At 38.2% G+C, this 18,538-nt stretch overlaps 2 protein-coding genes across 10 annotated transcripts in view; both read left to right on the top strand.

The window, feature by feature from the left end:
* The window catches only part of dgki (diacylglycerol kinase, iota), a 63,496-nt gene extending 50,730 nt beyond the window's left edge, over nucleotides 1-12,766 (top strand). For 6 of the 8 annotated variants that reach the window (XM_073859916.1, XM_055190293.2, XM_073859885.1 and 3 more), the window contains 15 exons: nucleotides 2,224-2,335; nucleotides 3,029-3,228; nucleotides 3,735-3,797; nucleotides 6,154-6,254; nucleotides 6,352-6,431; nucleotides 6,639-6,683; nucleotides 6,760-6,829; nucleotides 7,117-7,157; nucleotides 8,539-8,663; nucleotides 8,781-8,806; nucleotides 8,994-9,031; nucleotides 9,223-9,343; nucleotides 10,969-11,005; nucleotides 11,093-11,189; nucleotides 11,288-12,766. In XM_073859916.1, the coding sequence (XP_073716017.1) occupies nucleotides 2,224-2,335; nucleotides 3,029-3,228; nucleotides 3,735-3,797; nucleotides 6,154-6,254; nucleotides 6,352-6,431; nucleotides 6,639-6,683; nucleotides 6,760-6,829; nucleotides 7,117-7,157; nucleotides 8,539-8,663; nucleotides 8,781-8,806; nucleotides 8,994-9,031; nucleotides 9,223-9,343; nucleotides 10,969-11,005; nucleotides 11,093-11,189; nucleotides 11,288-11,404 (1,273 nt within the window). In that variant the 3' untranslated portion in view covers nucleotides 11,405-12,766. The remainder of the gene's footprint in view (nucleotides 1-2,223; nucleotides 2,336-3,028; nucleotides 3,229-3,734; nucleotides 3,798-6,153; nucleotides 6,255-6,351; nucleotides 6,432-6,638; nucleotides 6,684-6,759; nucleotides 6,830-7,116; nucleotides 7,158-8,538; nucleotides 8,664-8,780; nucleotides 8,807-8,993; nucleotides 9,032-9,222; nucleotides 9,344-10,968; nucleotides 11,006-11,092; nucleotides 11,190-11,287) is intronic. The other 2 variants (XM_073859970.1, XM_073859895.1) reach the window with 1 other exon arrangement.
* A 921-nt stretch (nucleotides 12,767-13,687) lies between these two features.
* Nucleotides 13,688-18,274, top strand: LOC129431693 (apoptosis facilitator Bcl-2-like protein 14). 2 transcript variants are annotated; one of them, XM_055189676.2, is made up of 6 exons: nucleotides 13,688-13,915; nucleotides 15,206-15,483; nucleotides 15,613-15,726; nucleotides 15,828-15,889; nucleotides 16,149-16,415; nucleotides 17,839-18,274. In XM_055189676.2, coding segments are annotated over exons 1-6 (759 nt in total). In that variant the 5' UTR covers nucleotides 13,688-13,913; the 3' UTR covers nucleotides 17,875-18,274. The 2 variants fall into 2 exon arrangements, with proteins under 2 accessions (XP_055045651.2, XP_055045649.2); XM_055189674.2 differs by having other exon boundaries at nucleotides 13,693-13,915; nucleotides 15,604-15,726.
* Nucleotides 18,275-18,538: the final 264 nt, after the last annotated feature.

The following is an 18,538-nucleotide window of genomic DNA, read 5'->3' as shown; positions in this document are numbered from 1 at the left end:
TGTTTATAAGTCCCGAACAACAGGTTTAAATGCATGCAAGGTCAAAAAACACTGTAATTTTCTCAAAATATAAATTTAAAATTACCCCATTTCTCAGAGATCCCCAAACGATTTGTGTGAAGCCGGTCAACGACTCAGTCTGCCTAAACCCCACCTTTTAGTAGCCTACTCTGCTCTGATTGGTCAACTGGCACAGTTTTCACACAGACCAACAATAGTGCAACATGTATTGACTAGGGATGGGCATTTTCCAGTAATTTACTATTCGAATATTTAAGCTCATAAAGAACGAATATTCGAATATTCGTTTATTTAAATTATTTTAATTAAGACATGAGTGTTTTGTATTTTTCATTTTGTCATAATTTCACAGAAGGCTTATAATTAGGAAATATCTACAACAAGCTAAACTTATATTCTGTATGTATATATATGCATGTATTTTTAAGTTGAAAACATTGTAAAAAATATATATATTTTTTTTAATTCTTCTTAAAAAATATCCTACAGAAAAAAGGCGTTAAAACCCCATGCGGAGCGAAGTCTGAGTCAAATCCTAAGTTTCAAGTCGGTCGTTAGTATGAATTCATTACTGTTTGATCTTACATACATTATATTATACCAAATATTATACACTAACCCCAAATCGAAATGAAGTTTGAGGACTTGCGAAGTTTAAAGTTTGAGGACTTGACAAAATAGGCTATCATCATTTAAACAGACTCAAAACACCAAATAAGAGCCCGGAGCAAACGAAAAAACACATCTACATAACTGACTGCTCAGTTGCAATATAAATATCTTCTCAGTTTAGTTTGACATGTATTTGTGAATAAAGAAAACCCTATTTATCCTACCTGCTTCGGTGAAAGCCCGTTCTTCTGACTAGATACAATAATGCGGGTGCTGCGGAGAAAACTCTTCCTCGTGGTGATGGTTATCCGATAAAAACAACAGACGGATTGAACAAGATTGAATATCTGTATTTAACATTATTTTACAAATAACATAAGCTGGCTCGATACCTTATTGTTGACTGTGCAAAGTTACTAACTTTAGTTTAATTTAACAACATTTCAAAGACGGAGCTTTGCTTTTAAACTGCCATGTGCAGTTATCCGGTTCATTTTCGAAAGAGCACCGCATATAATAAATGTTCTCCGTTTCATTTCGTTCTCCGTGTCTGTCTCGTTATTAACAAACTAAAGTAGACTTTATAACAGAAAGCTTACAAATCTTATGATGTGTTGATGCGGGCGGCGGAGAAGCACGTTTAATAACACGTGAGCTCTCACTTGAACCAGTGGCCAAAAACGGCGCGCCGCGGACAAACCCGGAGTCGGAGATAAGGAAAAACTTAAATTCGTCTGCAATCTGCATTGCCAAACAATCAGAAATACATACAAATTAATGTTCATGTATATTTTACATTTAAGTCTGTAAAAGACAGTATAGATAAAGTGAAAAAGCATTCACTTCAGTAAGTAAGTTGTAACCCTTTGGTGGCACATTAAAAACAAACAAACATTCGAATAGCATTTTTAAAATTCGAATTATTATTGCAGATTGAATATTCGAATATCCGTGCCCATCCCTAGTATTGACCTAGTGCTAACATGATTTACTGAGAAGACATTATCGACATCAATAAACATCATTCATCATTAATCCAAGCAATAAAAACGACAACAGAAACTAAAGCAATAAGTTCCAAGAAGCAGTGGGTTACCAGTGCATTTTATAACAGCAAAGGGGCGTTGTTAGGCACGACGCGAAGCACTGCTTGGGGGGCTTATTGCTTTTATAAAACAGTTACTTCATATGCACCCAGTTTTAGTTGAATGGCTTCCAGAAAAATGATCTTCTTTAAATAAACATAAAATATCAAATGAAAGAACAGACGCTCCGCTTTAAAAAAAAAAAAGTTTCATCCTACCTTCATTTGTTTTCTTATCACCTCTCAAATTTTCAGCTTAAAGCGGAGATAATTCAATTTTTGTGAAGAACTTTTGTAAGAGATCAGATTCAGAATGTACGCAGCAGTACTGACTTTTTGGTTCAACTATTTTGCACATTGTTTACATTGATGGACAGCTACATGACACACTGCAATACAGGTCATTTTCGATTTTGGATCGGTGTGGCTCTTTAACATTTTCTCTTATGTAGACAAATTACAAGAAGTGGTTTGCTGTATAAGTCCTGTGTGCTTTCTCTCTGCAGGTACTGCGCTGGTACCATGCCATGGGGAAACACGGGTGACCACAGAGACTTTGAGCCCCAGAGGCATGATGATGGCTGTATCGAGGTTATCGGTTTCACAATGGCTTCCCTGGTGAGAACTTTAGCTCTCTTTGTGTTTTAAAGGGACACTCCACTTTTTTTTAAATTGCTCATTTTCCAGCTCCCCTAGAGTTAAACATTTGATTCTTACCATTTCAGCTGATTTCCGGGTCTGTCTGTATCACTTTTAGCATAGCTTAGCATAATCCATTGAATCTGATTAGACCATTAGCATCGCGCTCAAGAATCAAGGACTTTGCTGCTGTAACATACCGAAAATAGTCCCCTTAGTATCTTTCAATAGCAGGGGACTATTTTCGGCCAGTGCTTAATATCATTGCGCCTCCTGCAGCCATGTTATGGCACCAAAGTCCTTATTACGCCAGAATGAGAGTATAGTTCCTAACCATATCTACCTAGAAAATCATAACTTTTAATTTTCTGTCGTCTTAGTACACATTGGATGTAACTACAGAAGAGTCACGTTTTAAATAGGAAAAATATTGAAAAACTTTGGTTATCTTTTAGCGCGATGCTAATGGTCTAATCAGATTTAATGGATTGTGCTAAGCTATGCTAACAGTGGTACCGCCAGACCTAGATATCAGCTGAATGGATTCCAAAACGGTAAAAATTAAATATTTACCTCTAGGGGAGCTGGAAAAAGAGCATATTTTTTAAAATAGCTTTAATGAACGCTATGGAAGTGTTAAACGCAACTGATTTTATATCCTGTCTTGACTAGGCTGCGCTGCAGGTGGGCGGCCACGGTGAACGTCTGCATCAGTGCAGAGAGGTCATCCTCACCACCTTCAAGACGCTGCCCGTGCAAGTGGACGGCGAACCGTGCCGCCTCACGCCCTCCACCCTGCGCATATCTCTGAGAAATCAGGCCAACATGGTGCAGAAAAGCAAGAGGCGCACGTCTGTGCCGTTGCTAAATGAGTGAGTTTGAAATGAGGTCCACGATGTCTTTTCATGTTGTACGACGAAATAGCTTTTCGCCACATGGAGAAAGGGTTTAGAAATATCAACGTTAATTAAAACAAAAACAAGGTTTCCAAGAAACCTCTTCGCACATAAACACTAGGACAGTGGTGTAATGGCTGGATGGGATTGTGTAACTAACCAGTGTAACACTAAATGCTGTCGTTTCTGTGTTGAAATGCTGCGTCTCATGCGTGCTTCTCTGTTTTCTGGGGAATGTTCTAGTAACAGCACTAATCTATGTGTGCAGGATCTTTTCCTCTAGAACCTCTTCAGTTCTTTTTGTGGTGCTCTGCATTGTCTTTTTATTTCTGTCTCCGTCTCTCTTCTCTTTAATCACTAGTTGCTCTTCATCTTTGTGTCTCATCTTCACCTCCCTCTCCACCTCTCTCTCTCTTTCTCTCTCTCTCTCTTGTGCCGACTGGCTTGGCTGCGTTTGTTGGCGTGTGGCTGTGCTGACGCAGCATTCAGAAAGTGCGCGCAGCCGATCTGCGCCGTCTCTCTGCTCCCCCCGATTCCTTCTCTGTGTAAGTAAAGTATATCTCACGATCCCTCCAGCACACACGCCTGTGTCATACACCTCGGCCATGCTGTTGTGTACTGTACAGTATGTGTGTGTATTCCACCCAGCAGATGGTGTCTTTACGGTGAAAATTTACTTGATGATCAATGACCACAATACTTATTAATCTTCATCTGTTCCATTCCAAGTTCATGTCCTCATCATCAGGGTTTAAAACTGACCCGAATTATATCTTTCAGTAAGGTTCTTTAAAGAGCACCTATTGTCCGATTCACGTTTTTACATTTCCTTTGGTGTGTAATGCTGTGTTCAGAGTCAGACCAGCCGCGGTAGAGGCGTCAAGGGCGAGTGATTTCAATGTTAAGTCAATGTGAAGATGCGTTGATGCGATTCTGCCTCATTTGCGCGTCTAGTTTGCGCACGCAAATGGCGCGAGTTGAAAAATTTGAACTTTGGCGGAAAAACGTGCCACGTTAACCAATTAGGAGCTTGCTCTAGTAGTGACGTGATTACAGAAAGTGAGCAGAGTCGCAGAAGCCCCTCCCATGACGCGAATTTCTGCGTAAATGTCTCGATGACTAGAATTTCACTTGCGGCTTTCACGCGCGAATGAAGCGAGTAAACTCTAAATGTTTAAGCGGCAAACTAGACGCGATAGACGCGAATTTGATGCCTCAAACGCGGCTGGTGTGAACCCACAGTAAGTGTGTATAAGTACGTTAACTATATGCAAAAGGTACAAATCCCACAAACACACAGATTGTGGGCAACAGTTTGGGATTGGTGATGTAAACAAGATCGACATTATTATAATTCTTCCCGCTTTGACTCACAGCCTCTAAGTTAACTCCTGTTAGCATTGCATTGTGAGCTAATCTTTCAAACATGGTAAGGGGTATCTTTAAGGTGAAAATTTACTTGATGATCAATGACCATAATAAACCTATTAATCTTCATCTGTTCCATTCCAAGTTCATGTCCTCATCATCAGGGTTTATAATTCGGGGCAGTTTTATTTTTCAGTAAGGTTCTTTAAATAGCACCTATTGTCTGATTCACATTTTTACATTTCCTGTGGTGTGTAATGCTGCGTTCAGACCAGACACGGTAGAGGCGTCAAGCACGTGTGATTTCAATGTTAAGTCAATATGAAGACGCGTTGACATGCATCTAAAGGTCTCATGCCGCTAATGAGACGTTTAGTGCAGCGCAGGAGACGCGATTTCACCTCATTTGCACGTCTAGTTTGCGCACGCGAATTGGCGCGAGTTGAAAAATTTGGACTTTGTAGGAAAAACGCACCACGTTAACCAATTAGGAGCTTGCTCTAGTAGTGAGGTGATTACAGAAAGTGGGCAGAGTCGCAGAAGCCCCTCCCATGACGCGAATTTCTGCGTAAATGTCTCGATGACTAGAATTTCACTTGCGGCTTTCACGCGCGAATGAAGCGAGTAAACTCAAAATGTTCAAGCGGCAAACTAGACGCGGTAGATGCGAATTTGATGCCTCAAACGCGGCTGGTGTGAACCCACAGTAAGTGTGTATAAGTACGTTAACTATGCAAAAGGTACAAATCCCACAAACACACAGATTGTACGCAACAGTTTGGGATTGTTGATGTAGTAAAGGCCGACATTATCCTAATTCCTCCCGCTTTGACTCACAGCCTGTAAGTTAACTCCTGTTAGCATTGCATTGTGAGCGAATCCTTCAAACATGGTAAGAAACGTCACATTTCCGGCTGACTTCAGAGGTATTCAGACCAATCACAACGTACAGATTAGCTGACTAATCAGTGCTTTTCAGATCCGTGTGTTTCAGGAAGAGAGTGAAATCTGGAGCTACAAAAAACATAAACCACGTGAACACATTGTATTATACGAAATACACAAAATAACGTCATTTTTTAGCAATGAAATATGTGCTCTTTAAGGGACGATGCACCATCGCTCACCCTTATGTTATTCTAAACCTGGATGATTTTCTGAAACATAAGTGAAGATATTGTTGCTAGATTTTTAAAACATGATAAAAGCAGCTATTCTCAAATTCAAATTTTTAATGCCATCAAATTGCTTTGTGTGAGAATTACATTGAAATTAAAATTGCACCATGTCTGAATGTCTACACACACTGCATTTTTTTACCGTGCTTATAACATTTGATGGGGTGATGTGAACTTTGTGTTTCATTGAAGAAACCCATGTGTGTTTTAAACAACATGTTTGGTGACCTATTGCATAAAGTACTTAAATGATGCCGGTTCCTCTCAGTGAATGTCAGTGTCATAATGTATTGGTAATTCTCCAGAAGTGAACCGAAACGGTACAGAACTTCTCTTTTCTGTCTGCTTGTCGCAGCCCACACGCAGTCCCTGAGCGTCTGCGACTGCGCGTGAACCGCATAAGCCTGCAGGAGTACGAGAACATGCAGTTCGACAAGGAACGCCTTCGTGACATTTGTAAGAGATTACATTTCCCACAATTCAGTTTGGTGCATTTTGCAATTATCATAATAGCAAAGTATTGCCACTCAGTATGAGGTGTTTGTTTGTTCAGCTACTCCTGTTGGCATTGTGGTGGTGAGAGGAGACTGTGACCTGGAAACCTGTCGACTTTACATTGACAGGCTGCAGGAAGTGAGCACGACCAGATCAAATTTACTGGAATAATAAAATGTCACTTTACAACCACCAAATAAGGATTATTAATTACAGGATAATTATTTCTGCTACACTGACACATACATCTGTTATTTATAGAGATCACATGAACTCAAGTGTGATGGTTGGATGTGATTCTCAAACCTCCTCAAATAAAACTTTGTGTGTTCTTTGTGCTGATAGGATTTGCATCAAGCGCCCTCTTCTGGCCACAGAGTGCATTACCAGGTAAATGTCTGACTCAGTACTGTTTCTAGAAATTCCTACATGTTTTACATGAATTAAGTAAACTTGTTTTTCACAGGACGAGAGCACGGGGTTGCCGCGGCCTAGTTCAACCCACAGGCTTTCACCAAACTGGAGTTTCCTAGACTGTGAGCTTCTGTCTCAGTATTTTTGTTCTGTACTGTTGTGTTTATTTGTACTGTAAGGTTCAAAACATACTCATACATACACACATGTACATAAAGACAAACTCTGGGAGAGAAGTGTGCTTAGTTAAAATGTTTAACGCATCTGTACATGTTATGGTAACACATAAAAGCATGTTATAGGTGAGACACGCTAGCGATTCGCATTTTTGTACTTTTCATTATGTATAAATGTCAACAAAACTGAATGTAATTAATATTCATAATTTCACTGTACATTATTTTCCCAGCTACATCAGCAGATCGCTTTTATCGCATAGACAAGGCTCAGGTAGGATTTGTGTTAGGGTGGCCGTTCGTGCCGGTTCTGTCGGGCACGTCCCGGGCATGTTTACGGGTGCGTTCTCCGGAAGTCGCGTTGCTCGACCGCATACGTCATCGAGGTTCTCACATTTCTGTTAAAATACATTAGAAAATTAAGATTTATTTCTTTTAAGACATACAATCATTGTAGTTTCATTCTTACCTTGAAATGTAACGGTTGCTTTTCTGAAATTAAACCCGAAATATTAAACCTTAATGACGTATGCGGTCGACCAACGCAACTTCCGGATAACGAACCCGAAAACCTGTTCGGGGCGTGTACGGCGGAACTGGCACGAATGGCCACCTTAATTTGTGTACTTAGTATACCAGTAAATTTATAGTAGTTATATTTACTATATTCGTATCTTATGCTGCGTTTACACCAACCGTGTTTTTTTGGCGCTTGTTTGAATGCATTCGCGCGTGTAGAGCGAAGTAGACGCCCGTAAAAAGCAAGCATTTGACGCGCGTCAAAGGCAAACTCCGCTTCTTGTGGGAGGGGCAAGTGCTATGCGGTTGTCTGTTTACAAGATGACTGATGTTGATTGTGCATCTATCGAGAGAGTTACCAGTTTGCATTTGGTCACCTTACTATAGGGGGAAAATAAACGGTGCAGGTCGATAAACGTCACGTGACTCAAAAGTGAAATGTGTATTACAACTTACCAGGTTGCCTAATGTCCTCACTGACACTCTTCCAAGCGAGGTCCTTTTTATTCCTGTCTCTATAGAAATAAGAACTTGTGTCGCATAGCTCCGGGTGACTGCTTCGGACCATATCAAGCGTTCCTTCATGTTGAGCCGCCAATTCGCGTCAAACACAAAATGCACAAAAAGCACCATTCGCACTGGACGCGCGAATAGGGCGGAAACGCGTCTTCTGCGCCGTGCCAAACGCCTCATCCACGCCGCGAGACCTCCAGACGCACGTCAACGCGTCTTCACATTGACTTAACATGCATTGAAATCACTCGCGCTTCACGCCTCTACTGCGGTTGGTGTAAACTCAGCATTACTGTGGGTTTACACCAGATGCGAGTTCAATGATTTGCGCGAGTAGATTACATACAAAGTCAATGCAAAGACGCGATCAGACGCGTTCTCGCGTGGGGCGATGCGAATGATGTGATATGGGCGGCGCGTTTGCCGTGAAAACACGCCCTTATTCGCCTCAAACGCGTCTTCGGCCAAGTTGAAAATATTCAATCCCGCGAGTAATCTAGAGCGAGAAACGCGATCCGATTGCACGCTTCGCGTTTGGTGTAAACCCACAGTTAGAGGTAATATACAAAAATAAATAATGTTGGTACAATACGTAACACTAATTTATTTATGTGTACGTACAGGAGCATCTTCACTTTGTGACTGAAATTTGTCAGGATGAAGTTTTCATCCTGGACCACGAGGCCCCAGCGGTGAGCCAGGTTCGGGTACCTGGAATGCCAGATGTGGTGGTGGAACGCAGCACCAGGTGAGAATCCACCAAGACATTGTCAATAATATCTTGTTTTGGTTTCTTTCTGTTTGTGTACTTTACTGTAAAGCAGCAGGTTTGGTTATAATTTATTTCACTATTTCCTTATTGCAGCTTTACCCTGACGCCAGAGGAACAAGGTAAGTTCGAAACATATGCAAAATTGTGTGACATGACAGGAAAACTTTCCAGTTACAAGTCATGGGATAACCCCAACAATAACATTCTTCCAGAAATTCCCTCATACTATGTATGCATGTCATAATTCCCAGATACTTGTTAACTTATAAAAGCCATTACTTATACTCAATATGGTCTATGTTTTAGCTCTACTATCAGCTGCTATGAAAGGAGACCTTCCAACAGTAAGACTTTTCTTATTTTTTCATTAATTTGACATTTTCTTAGTTCTTCATTAAAATGAAAGTGAAACTGTTTGATGTTTGACGTCGCGTGAGTCACCAGGGTGGAGTGCAAAGTTGTGATTTGGTGTAAGTTGCGCAACCAGAAACAAGTCTTGGTAAATAATCACACTTGTTGTCTTGTGATCTATGAGGTGTCCAACTTCTATGGCAGTGGGGTCAGTTTGTTAGCGCGGGACTCGATGGGCTGCACGGCTTTGCACTTGGCAGCTCAGCACGGTCATACTGATGTTGTGAGTTTCATTCTGGAACACGGTGAGTGTCAAGAGTACCACAGAGCTCACGCACACGTGTTTGCCTATTCAAAGTTCATGGATTGTTTGTCACATGATCAACTACGCATCATCCTTGTGTCAGTGAGTTTGAAACCAAAAAAAGCAATAAAAGTACATGAATGACAAAAAATAAAGGGAAAACTTGAAGTGGTAGCACAAACGTTACTGTTTTGGTTGTCAAACATGCGTTCATGTTTATAATATAATGAGCTATACCACATGTAAATATGTGAATAGATGTCACTTGGGTTAATATTTGAACTAACACAATGTAATTGTGGTTATTGTAAGGGCTTAGTGTCATTTGTTTCCCAAAGCCACAGCCTGTTTGATATTGTGTTATCCAATGCAATGATGATTTAAGGGTCACTGTATATAAAACACATTCACTCACCTAAAGGATCATTAGGAACACCTGTTCAATTTCTCATTAATGCATTTATCTAATCAACCAATCACATGGCAGTTGCTTCAATGCATTTAGGGGTGTGGTCCTGGTCAAGACAATCTCCTGAATTCCAAACTGAATGTCAGAATGGGAAAGAAAGGTGATTTAAGCAATTTTGAGTGTGGCATGGTTGTTCTGCTCAGTTACTGGGATCTTCACACACAACCATTTCTAGGGTTTACAAAGAATTGTGTTAAAAGGGAAAAACATCCAGTATGTGGCAGTCCTGTGGGCGAAAATGGCTTGTTGATGCTAGAGGTCAGAGGAGAATGAGCCGACTGATTCAAGCTGATAGAAGAGCAACTTTGACTGAAATAACCACTCATTACAACCGAGGTATGCAGCAAAGCATTTGTGAAGCCACAACACGCACAACCTTGAGGCGGATGGGCTACAACAGCAGAAAACCCCACCGGGTACACTCATCTCCATTACAAAAAGGAAAAAGAGGCTACAATTTGAACGAGCTCACCAAAATTGGACAGTTGAAGACTGGAAAAATGATGCCTGATCTGATGAGTCTCAATTTCTGTTGAGACATTCAGATGGTAGAGTCAGAATTTGGCGTAAACAGAATGAGAACATGGATCCATCATACCTTGTTACCACTGTGCAAGCTGCTGGTGGTGGTGTAATGGTGTGGAGGATGTTTTCTTGGCACACTTTAGGCCCCTTAGTGGCAATTGGGCATCGTTTAAATGCCACGTACTACCTGAGCATTGTTTCTGACCATGTCCATCCCTTTATGACCACCATGTACCCATCCTCTGATGGCTACTTCCAGCACAAAGCTTGAATCATTTCAAAGTGGTTTCTTGAACATGACAATGAGTTCACTGTACTAAAATGGTCCCCACAGTCACCAGATCTCAACCCAATAGAGTATTTTTGGGATGTGGTGGAACGGGAGTTTCGTGCCCTGAATGTGCATCCCACAAATCTCCATCAACTGCAAGATGCTATCCTATCAATATGGGCCAACATTTCTAAAGAATGCTTTCAGCACCTTGTTGAATCAATGCCATGTAGAATTAAGGCAGTTCTGAATACAAAAGGGGGTCTAAAACAGTATTAGTATGGTGTTCCTAATAATCCTTTAGGTGAGTGTATACTGTATGCATCAAACGCTTTATTACTCACATTCCGATTTCTTGCAGGTTCAAAACTGATGTTGGATTTAACCGAGAGGGAAACGTATGTAGTAGCAATCATATTTATTTTTCCACCTGTGTGTTAGTGGTGTTAAGTGGCATTTGATTTGTCCTCATTTGTGTTATTCAGAGGCGACACTGCTCTACACAAAGCTGCTGCGCAGCAGCATTATGAGGTGTGCAGGCGCCTGCTGGACGCTGGTGCTTCCCTTAACAAAAACCTCCTGGTGGGAATTAGTTTTATCCAAGATATTTCAAGATCAGCAGTTACTGAAAGAAGTACAGCTTTCAATTAGATATGAATTGCCATTGTGTATTTTTTTAGGGAAAAACTCCTAAGGATTACGCCCTGGATGCTGGGAACTCCGAAATGGCATCGCTTCTGGAGCGCCAGACGTCGGATCATCCCGTCAAACACGAGGATCTCGAGACGGCAGTCTGAATGGGCTTTACTGCACCCGGTGTTAGGAGTATTTTTGCACCCACAGATGGGGGCTGCTAGCGCTCTTCCTGGCATTAGAGCACGCTCATGCTCACAAAGAGAGAGAGAATAGAGAGAGCGTGAGGAGGATAGACAGATAGAAAGATGTGCGTGGAGAACGGCTCAGGTCATTCCTCTTGAAGAAAGAAACGACTCAAGTTATTCGGAAATGTCTAGCTGTTGTTTTCCACTAATGTCACTGTGGAGTTTAGGATGTTTTAATATTTTGGTTGGCTTTTTCCTAGCATTTATTTATTGCTCTATTTATTGAACTATTTATTCAAAGATGGATTTTGGTTTTATAAAACCTGTTTTTAGAGAAACAAGGTGTTTAAACAGCCAGAAATGATCGGCCGTGGACTTTCACGCGTCATGTGTGCCAAAGATGCACAGGAAACTGAGAATGGTGTTACGCTGTAGAAATCATTCCCGTTTGTCCAGCAGGTCCTCTGGACAAATCCTGCTTTTAAAGAAAGCTGCCGAAGTTTGAGTTTATTATTTTAGAGATTAACGTTAAACTCAAAACCCTGTCATTTTCACAAAAGCATAACTACTTAACACATTCTGTTCTTTTTGAGTTGTTTGTGTGCCGTTACAGTGGTGTGATTGTGAAGTTATCTTGGAAAAAAGTGATTAAAAAAAGATCTGAGCCATATTCAATGCAATATGAATGGATGACATTTGTGCATTTATCTAATACATTACATTAATGTTTCACGACAAGCAGAGGAACTACGGATGGGATGAGTGTGTGTGAAGGGTGTTGTTTACTGATGGCAGCTTAGTTGTTTCTTTCAGATGCCAATTGCTGATTATAATAAGGCAAGTAAGAGTATTTAAACAGTACAGATTTAAGTGGAGTGTTGACATTACATAGTCCTGTATCATGTCTCATCATCAGTCACCAGAAATTATCAGACATGCATGAAAACGGCTGCCTGTAGGACCACGCTGAGATCGTTGTAATATGAGTGATCTGCTGTGATATTCTGTATTATCGGTTGAGATTGTAAAAGCATCATTGTGCATGGATTTTTGTTACCTTTGGATGTTTCTTACCCCTCAAGAATTATGTAACAAAATGACATTTTCTTTTTTAAGTCTTGAATTATAAAAACTGTTCAGTGGTTGTATTTTGCTTTTTATCTTTTAAAGATGAAACTACTTGAATGTTTTGGTTTATTTTCTTCTTAATTTCTAAATATCTGTTTTTTGAGTGTATGAGGATAAGCAGACTCTGGACATAAGTACCTGTGACAGATATTATGTTGCACGATCTCAAAACTGGGAATGTTTTCTCATTAAACGGCAGTCAGATGGAAAGTACCTGCGTTTGTCTTTTTTTTCTAAAGAAAAGTTTCATCACCCTGCAGTGCAGGAAAAACAGCTCAAACTTAAAATCTTCAATGTAAAAACATGTTAATACCATGCTATGTTTAAAACCATTGCACTACCCCAGGTATCAATGTTTATTTCTGTTGCTAGTCTATCTATTTTGTGGTTTGTTTTATGAGTGCACTATAGACTGTGTCTTAAAAGCTGATTATAGTCCCTGCTGAAAAAAAACAATAAAACCATTACAGAAAATTATAATGGTTACCATTAAAATACCAATAGGAACCATTAGCTTTTACCAGTAAAACCACTACACTGTAGTGTGTTTTGGGCAATATTCTATTAGAACCAATGCACAGAACCAATACATACCATTAGAGACCAAGAAAAACCAATACACTGTAGTGTGTTTTGGGCCATATTCCATTAGAAACAATAAAATTCCCATTAAAACCAATAAAACCATTAGAATTTTCTGTAATGGGGTTATTGTTTTTTTCAGCATGGTTGTGTCAGATTGCCCTGCTGAAATAAACCGTACAAATACTAAAGGTTTCCATTACAAATACCATCATTGGATCTTTAATATTGAAAACAATTACAAAATGTGTCTTAATGTAATGTGTTTAGGGCTTTATTTCAGTAGCGATTTAGTGGTGTTTTATTGGTTCCCATTTGCCAAATAAAATCATCGCACACATAGAACCTAACACATTACTAGTAGAGACCCATAGAGACGAATAAGTTTGACTTTAAAACCAATATAATTATCTTAATAAATGCATAAGTTTCTGTGTTGATTCTGCTGAATCATGTATTCCTGAGTGGGCGGAGATTGTTGAATCATCGGATGACTCACTCGCCCAGTCTCCGCCCCCCTTACGCTAGATACTAAAACTTTGATCACCAGTTCAGCAATCCGGAAGAGTAGAGACCCATAGAGACGAATAAGTTTGACTTTAAAATTAATATAATTATCTTAATACATTTATTAGTTTCTGTGTTGATTCTGCTGAATCTTGTATTCCTGAGTGGGCGGAGTTTACTCACTCGCCCAGTCTCCGCCCCCCTTACAGTAGATACTAAAACTTTGATCAGCAGTTCAGCAGTCCGGAAGAGTATACAATATCTGATCATGTAAGTACTTTTTATTTTTACAATGTATACATAGGAAAAACTTTATAAAAGTGTCGTGGTCAATGTGTGGCATAAGCCTTTATCAAAAAATTATTAGTTGTTAAAATGCTTTACACCTCCGCGACTGTGAGTAGCTGCTAGTTTAAATGGATTTTGTATCGATATTGGAACATAAGCAGGAATGAGAGGAATACATGTAACATTAAATTTAATTTGTGCAGTTCCTGTTACAAACGTCATTGGAAATATGTGGGAATGTGTTTACCGGCTGAAAATGAAACAAACGTAGAGTGAACATGCCCTGACTTATTCACTCAGTATCGCCTTATTAAACTCAGCTTCCATTGTAATGTAAACTATAATTAAACAAGTGTGTAAAAAAGTTAAACGAAATAGAATAGAACTTTTTTATGTTAAAGTAGATTAACCCTGTAACGTTCAAATTTTAGCTTACTTTTAATGTTTGGGGTCAAATTGACACAAAAATAGTTTAATATATGCTTAATAACTTCAAATTGTAGGAAAAACAAATAACTTTTTTATTTTTTTATTTACATAAATTGTTTATTTAATAGATTCATTTTTGTAGCACATGCATTAAGTGTATATTTAGTAAAAAATAAAAGTAGTAATGAAAACAATATATACCATTTATTTTATTTGAGAACAGTTTTACCAGTTTTTCACATATTAATAGTATGTGTTAGTAATAAAACACTCATTAGATCAATTTTACAGGAACACTGTGTGTACTGTATACACATTTATACTTTGCAGACACTTTTATCCAAAGCGACTAAAAGTAACTTCAAGTCAAAGTATCAAGGAAAAGTAGGTTTAAAAATACAATTTGCATATTTTTCAGAGATGTCAAAGTAGCTTTAGGGTCAATTTGACCCAAAACAAAATAGGAGGGTTAAACGCCAGATCCTTTTAGATTGTGATGTTTTTCATGTTCCCATAAAATAAGTCAAGGCTAAATAATGTCACATCAATTCAGTGGCTTAAGTTTTTATTTTTTTGTAAATTTTATTGCTACTTGTATTACTACTTCTACTTGAACTAGATGGTCTCATAGGGACATGTTCAAGTCGTATGACCAGTTGTACACAACTCACTTTAACCCAATTATCCATTGTAGATGTCTTTTATGATCAATGAATTATGGAGGTCATTTACACTATGAATTTGGTAGGCTATATCTTAAATGATGTTTGTAACCACCTCTGTGGTTTTTTTTTTTTTTGTGAAGTCATAGTCATATGTGACCTGTTGTATATATTTATCCAGGGATACAGATCAAAGCAACAATCATGTCCAAGTCCCTGAAGACAGTTTGGAGTTTAGGCTCCTGATGGCGTACACACGCAAGAGGCGACCCACAGACTCACGTCTGCAGAAGGATGAGACAAAGCAAAAGACAGCAACCACAGAAGACTCTGATATACGCAGTAAAAAGAAAAAGAAAAGTTTCAGTAAAAGGGTTTCTTCGTTGTTCATGTGCGTTAAACCCAAAACAAAAGGAGACTTTGATTCCGTTCCTAAGAAACAGCCAGCAATGTTAAGAGGTGAGTGTGAAACATATTATTATTTCTAATTTCAAATGTATGTTTGTGACGACTATATTTCATATTATAAAAGGATGTTTATAAGGAGAATGTGAGTTTAATAAGTGAAGTGTGTCTCAGGTGTCTCAGATGTCTCCGTTGTCTCAGATGGTGAGAAAGTGGAGGGCATGGCCAGTGAATTAACAGAGATATCAAACTCTGTGCACTTTGAACCAAGTGACATAGAATCTGATGGTGGAGACGGTACGTGATTTTCTTTCTCGACTTTGACAGTAAATTTAGTTTATTCAGATGTTTATTAAGCACAATGCAAATGTCTCATTTCTGTTCACTGTGTTTTTAAGACCCTCTCATCCAGAAAATTGTGGAGCTCCTAAAAGTACACGGGGATGAGCTGAATGAAAAGGTCAGTGGATTGTTTTTGTGATCTTATTTAAAGAAGATCAGACATGTAGTATGTTCTGTGACAATAGATGCAATGCAATGTGCATGCAATAGTAGTTTTTGCAGTGACCCCTTGTGGACAAAATTAAAATATACATTTTTCTAGAATGTGTACACAACATAATCTGTAATGTTCATGTAAACAAAAACACTTGCAGTGTAAACTTTAGCATATGCTGGTGTCATCACACGTAAGACTCACATTGTCATTTGTACTTTAGATCATGGCAGACAAGGCCTTGAGTGAATCTCTGGCGTCCTCGCTGTCGTACGGCTTCTTTAGTACAGTGATGGATTCATTCTGCACAAGTGTTTCCCGAGAGCTGCCCCCACAAGAAGAAGTGGAGAAAACCGAAGTAGCTCTGATATGTGAAGCCACCAGTAAGCTCTTCGGTGTAGACCACCATCCAATGAGACGAGTGCTTGGCTTTGGTGCCAAGTATTTACAGGAAAAATTTCCCAACTGGATTAGCATTAACATAGGAAATGTAAGTATCTCGCTGTTATTAATCGCAGTGGTGCACACTAGTATTTTAGTGCGTTTACATGACATACATTAAAGGGGACATTTCACAAGACTTTTTTAAGATGCCAAATAAAACGTTAGTTATGGAGGACCAAAAGAGTCATGCAAAATGTAATAAAGAACTTCAATGTTTGGTGACTGCGTGGCCAATAAAAATAGCAATTAATAGATTTGTTTAAAAATTAATTAATTAATCTATAAATAAATAGACAGGGTTACAAAAAAAAAATCATTATGTAACATTTTATTAGGCAATAAAAAGTGAGATTATAAAAATAATAGAAATGAAATATTAATCCATTAATAACAATTCACGGAAACAACATGGAACGCTCAATGGGTTCATCATTTTGAATTGCATTTGTAAATTCTTAGTTAAATGATGAAGTTTCAGGTTGTATTTCAAAAAGCGATTTAAAAAGAGAAATAAATAACTGTATTTATAAATTGAACTACAAATACAGGTTTATATTAGGCAATTAAAAGGGCATTTCCATTTAACATTTTAAAATGAAATGTTAAACGGAAATGCCCTTTTAAATGCCTAATTTAAACCTGTATTTGTAGTTCAATTTATAAATCCAGTTATTTATTTCTCTTTTTAAATCGCTTTTTGAAATACATTTTGAAATTTCATTATTTAATGAAGAATTTATAAATGCAATTTAAAATGATGAACTTATTGAGTGTTTTATGTTGTTTATGTAAATTGTTATATTAATTTGAACTATTTATTAATGGATTCATATTTAATTTATAGGTTATTTTAATAATCTCACTTTTTATTGCCTATGTTACATAATGATTTTTAAGTAACTTTGTCTATTTATTTATTTATAGATTAATTAATAATTATTTAAACAAATCTATTAATTGCTATTTTTATTGTCCAGGTAGTTATCAAATATTGAAGTTCTTTATTACATTTTGCATGACTCTTGTGGTCCTCCATAGTTGGTGTCCACAGAATACGTATTTGAAGTTTTAGCTCAAAGTATCATACAGATCATTTATTATAACATGTTAAAATTACTACTTTGTAGGTGTGAGCAAAAAATGTGCCGTTCTGTGTGCGTCCTTTAAAAAGCAGATGAGCTGATCTCTGCACTACATGGCAGTGCCGTGGTTGGATAGTGCAGATTAAGGGGCGGTATTATCCCCTTCTGACATCACAAGGGGAACCAAATTTCAATGACCTATTTATTCACATGCTTGCAGAGAATGGTTAACCAAAACAAAGTTACTTTGTTGTAGTTTTACATTTTCTAGGTTGATAGAAGCACTGGAGACCCAATTATAGCACTTAAACATGGAAAAATGTCATAATATGGCCCCTTTAAACAGACTGAGTTATTGTAGTCACAGTGCTTTTTTTCTCTTCACAGGAAGTAGAAGATGAGGAGGAAGCAGAGGTTGAATGAGGGGAGAAGATGTTTTCTTCTGACATTGCTTGTGTTTCTCAGGGGCACGGTCACTTTATTTGTGTGGAATAATACGTTTTATTCAGTATGTCATCATGAATAATCATGTAGGTTTTTCCACTTGAACATCTTATACGAGCTGATAAAGGCAATAGTAACAGGAAGACCAACACCAATACTGCATGCCTCAAAAAAGAAACTTTACTGTACGATATGAAGGCTTTTTTTCAATTCTTGTACTTTATGTTATTTTATACAATACTTAATTTTGTTAAAATTTTCTAAATTAATTGTTTGATATTTATTTTCACGAATTTCTTTTATATGGATTTTGTAATACTTAAAATAATCAATTGTTTGTGTGACTTTTTCAATTAATAAAACTAAATAAAATCTGTCATCTCAGCCTAATGCTTTTATTTAGCTGGCACTTTATATCCAAATAGGCATTTTATTTCTACTAGCAATAAGATTTAAGTCTCTTGATGTAAATGTATAATAGCCATACACTTTCTGCCTCGTATCTATGAGAATCAACACCAACCCAAACTTGAGGTATGCGCCCAGACATCTTGTGCGCAGCTCAGATGAAACATGATACGGGTTTTGTGCACCTGTCCTACCTGCTTGAGCACAATTCTTAAAGAAGCACGGTGATATTCTC

This window comes from Misgurnus anguillicaudatus, chromosome 1, assembly GCF_027580225.2.
Source record: "Misgurnus anguillicaudatus chromosome 1, ASM2758022v2, whole genome shotgun sequence".
Taxonomy (NCBI): Eukaryota; Metazoa; Chordata; class Actinopteri; order Cypriniformes; family Cobitidae; genus Misgurnus; species Misgurnus anguillicaudatus.
The sequence above is the reverse complement of the archived record's forward strand: the minus strand, read 5'-3'. Positions and strand labels throughout refer to the sequence as shown.

Excerpts from the sequence above, each read along its gene's own strand:
- LOC129431693 (XM_055189674.2), top strand. Across the intron at positions 15,484-15,603 it reads ACAGCCAGCAATGTTAAGAG|GTGTCTCAGATGTCTCCGTT; the intron begins GTGAGTGTGAAA and ends AGTGTGTCTCAG. Across the intron at positions 15,890-16,148 it reads GGGATGAGCTGAATGAAAAG|ATCATGGCAGACAAGGCCTT; the intron begins GTCAGTGGATTG and ends TTTGTACTTTAG.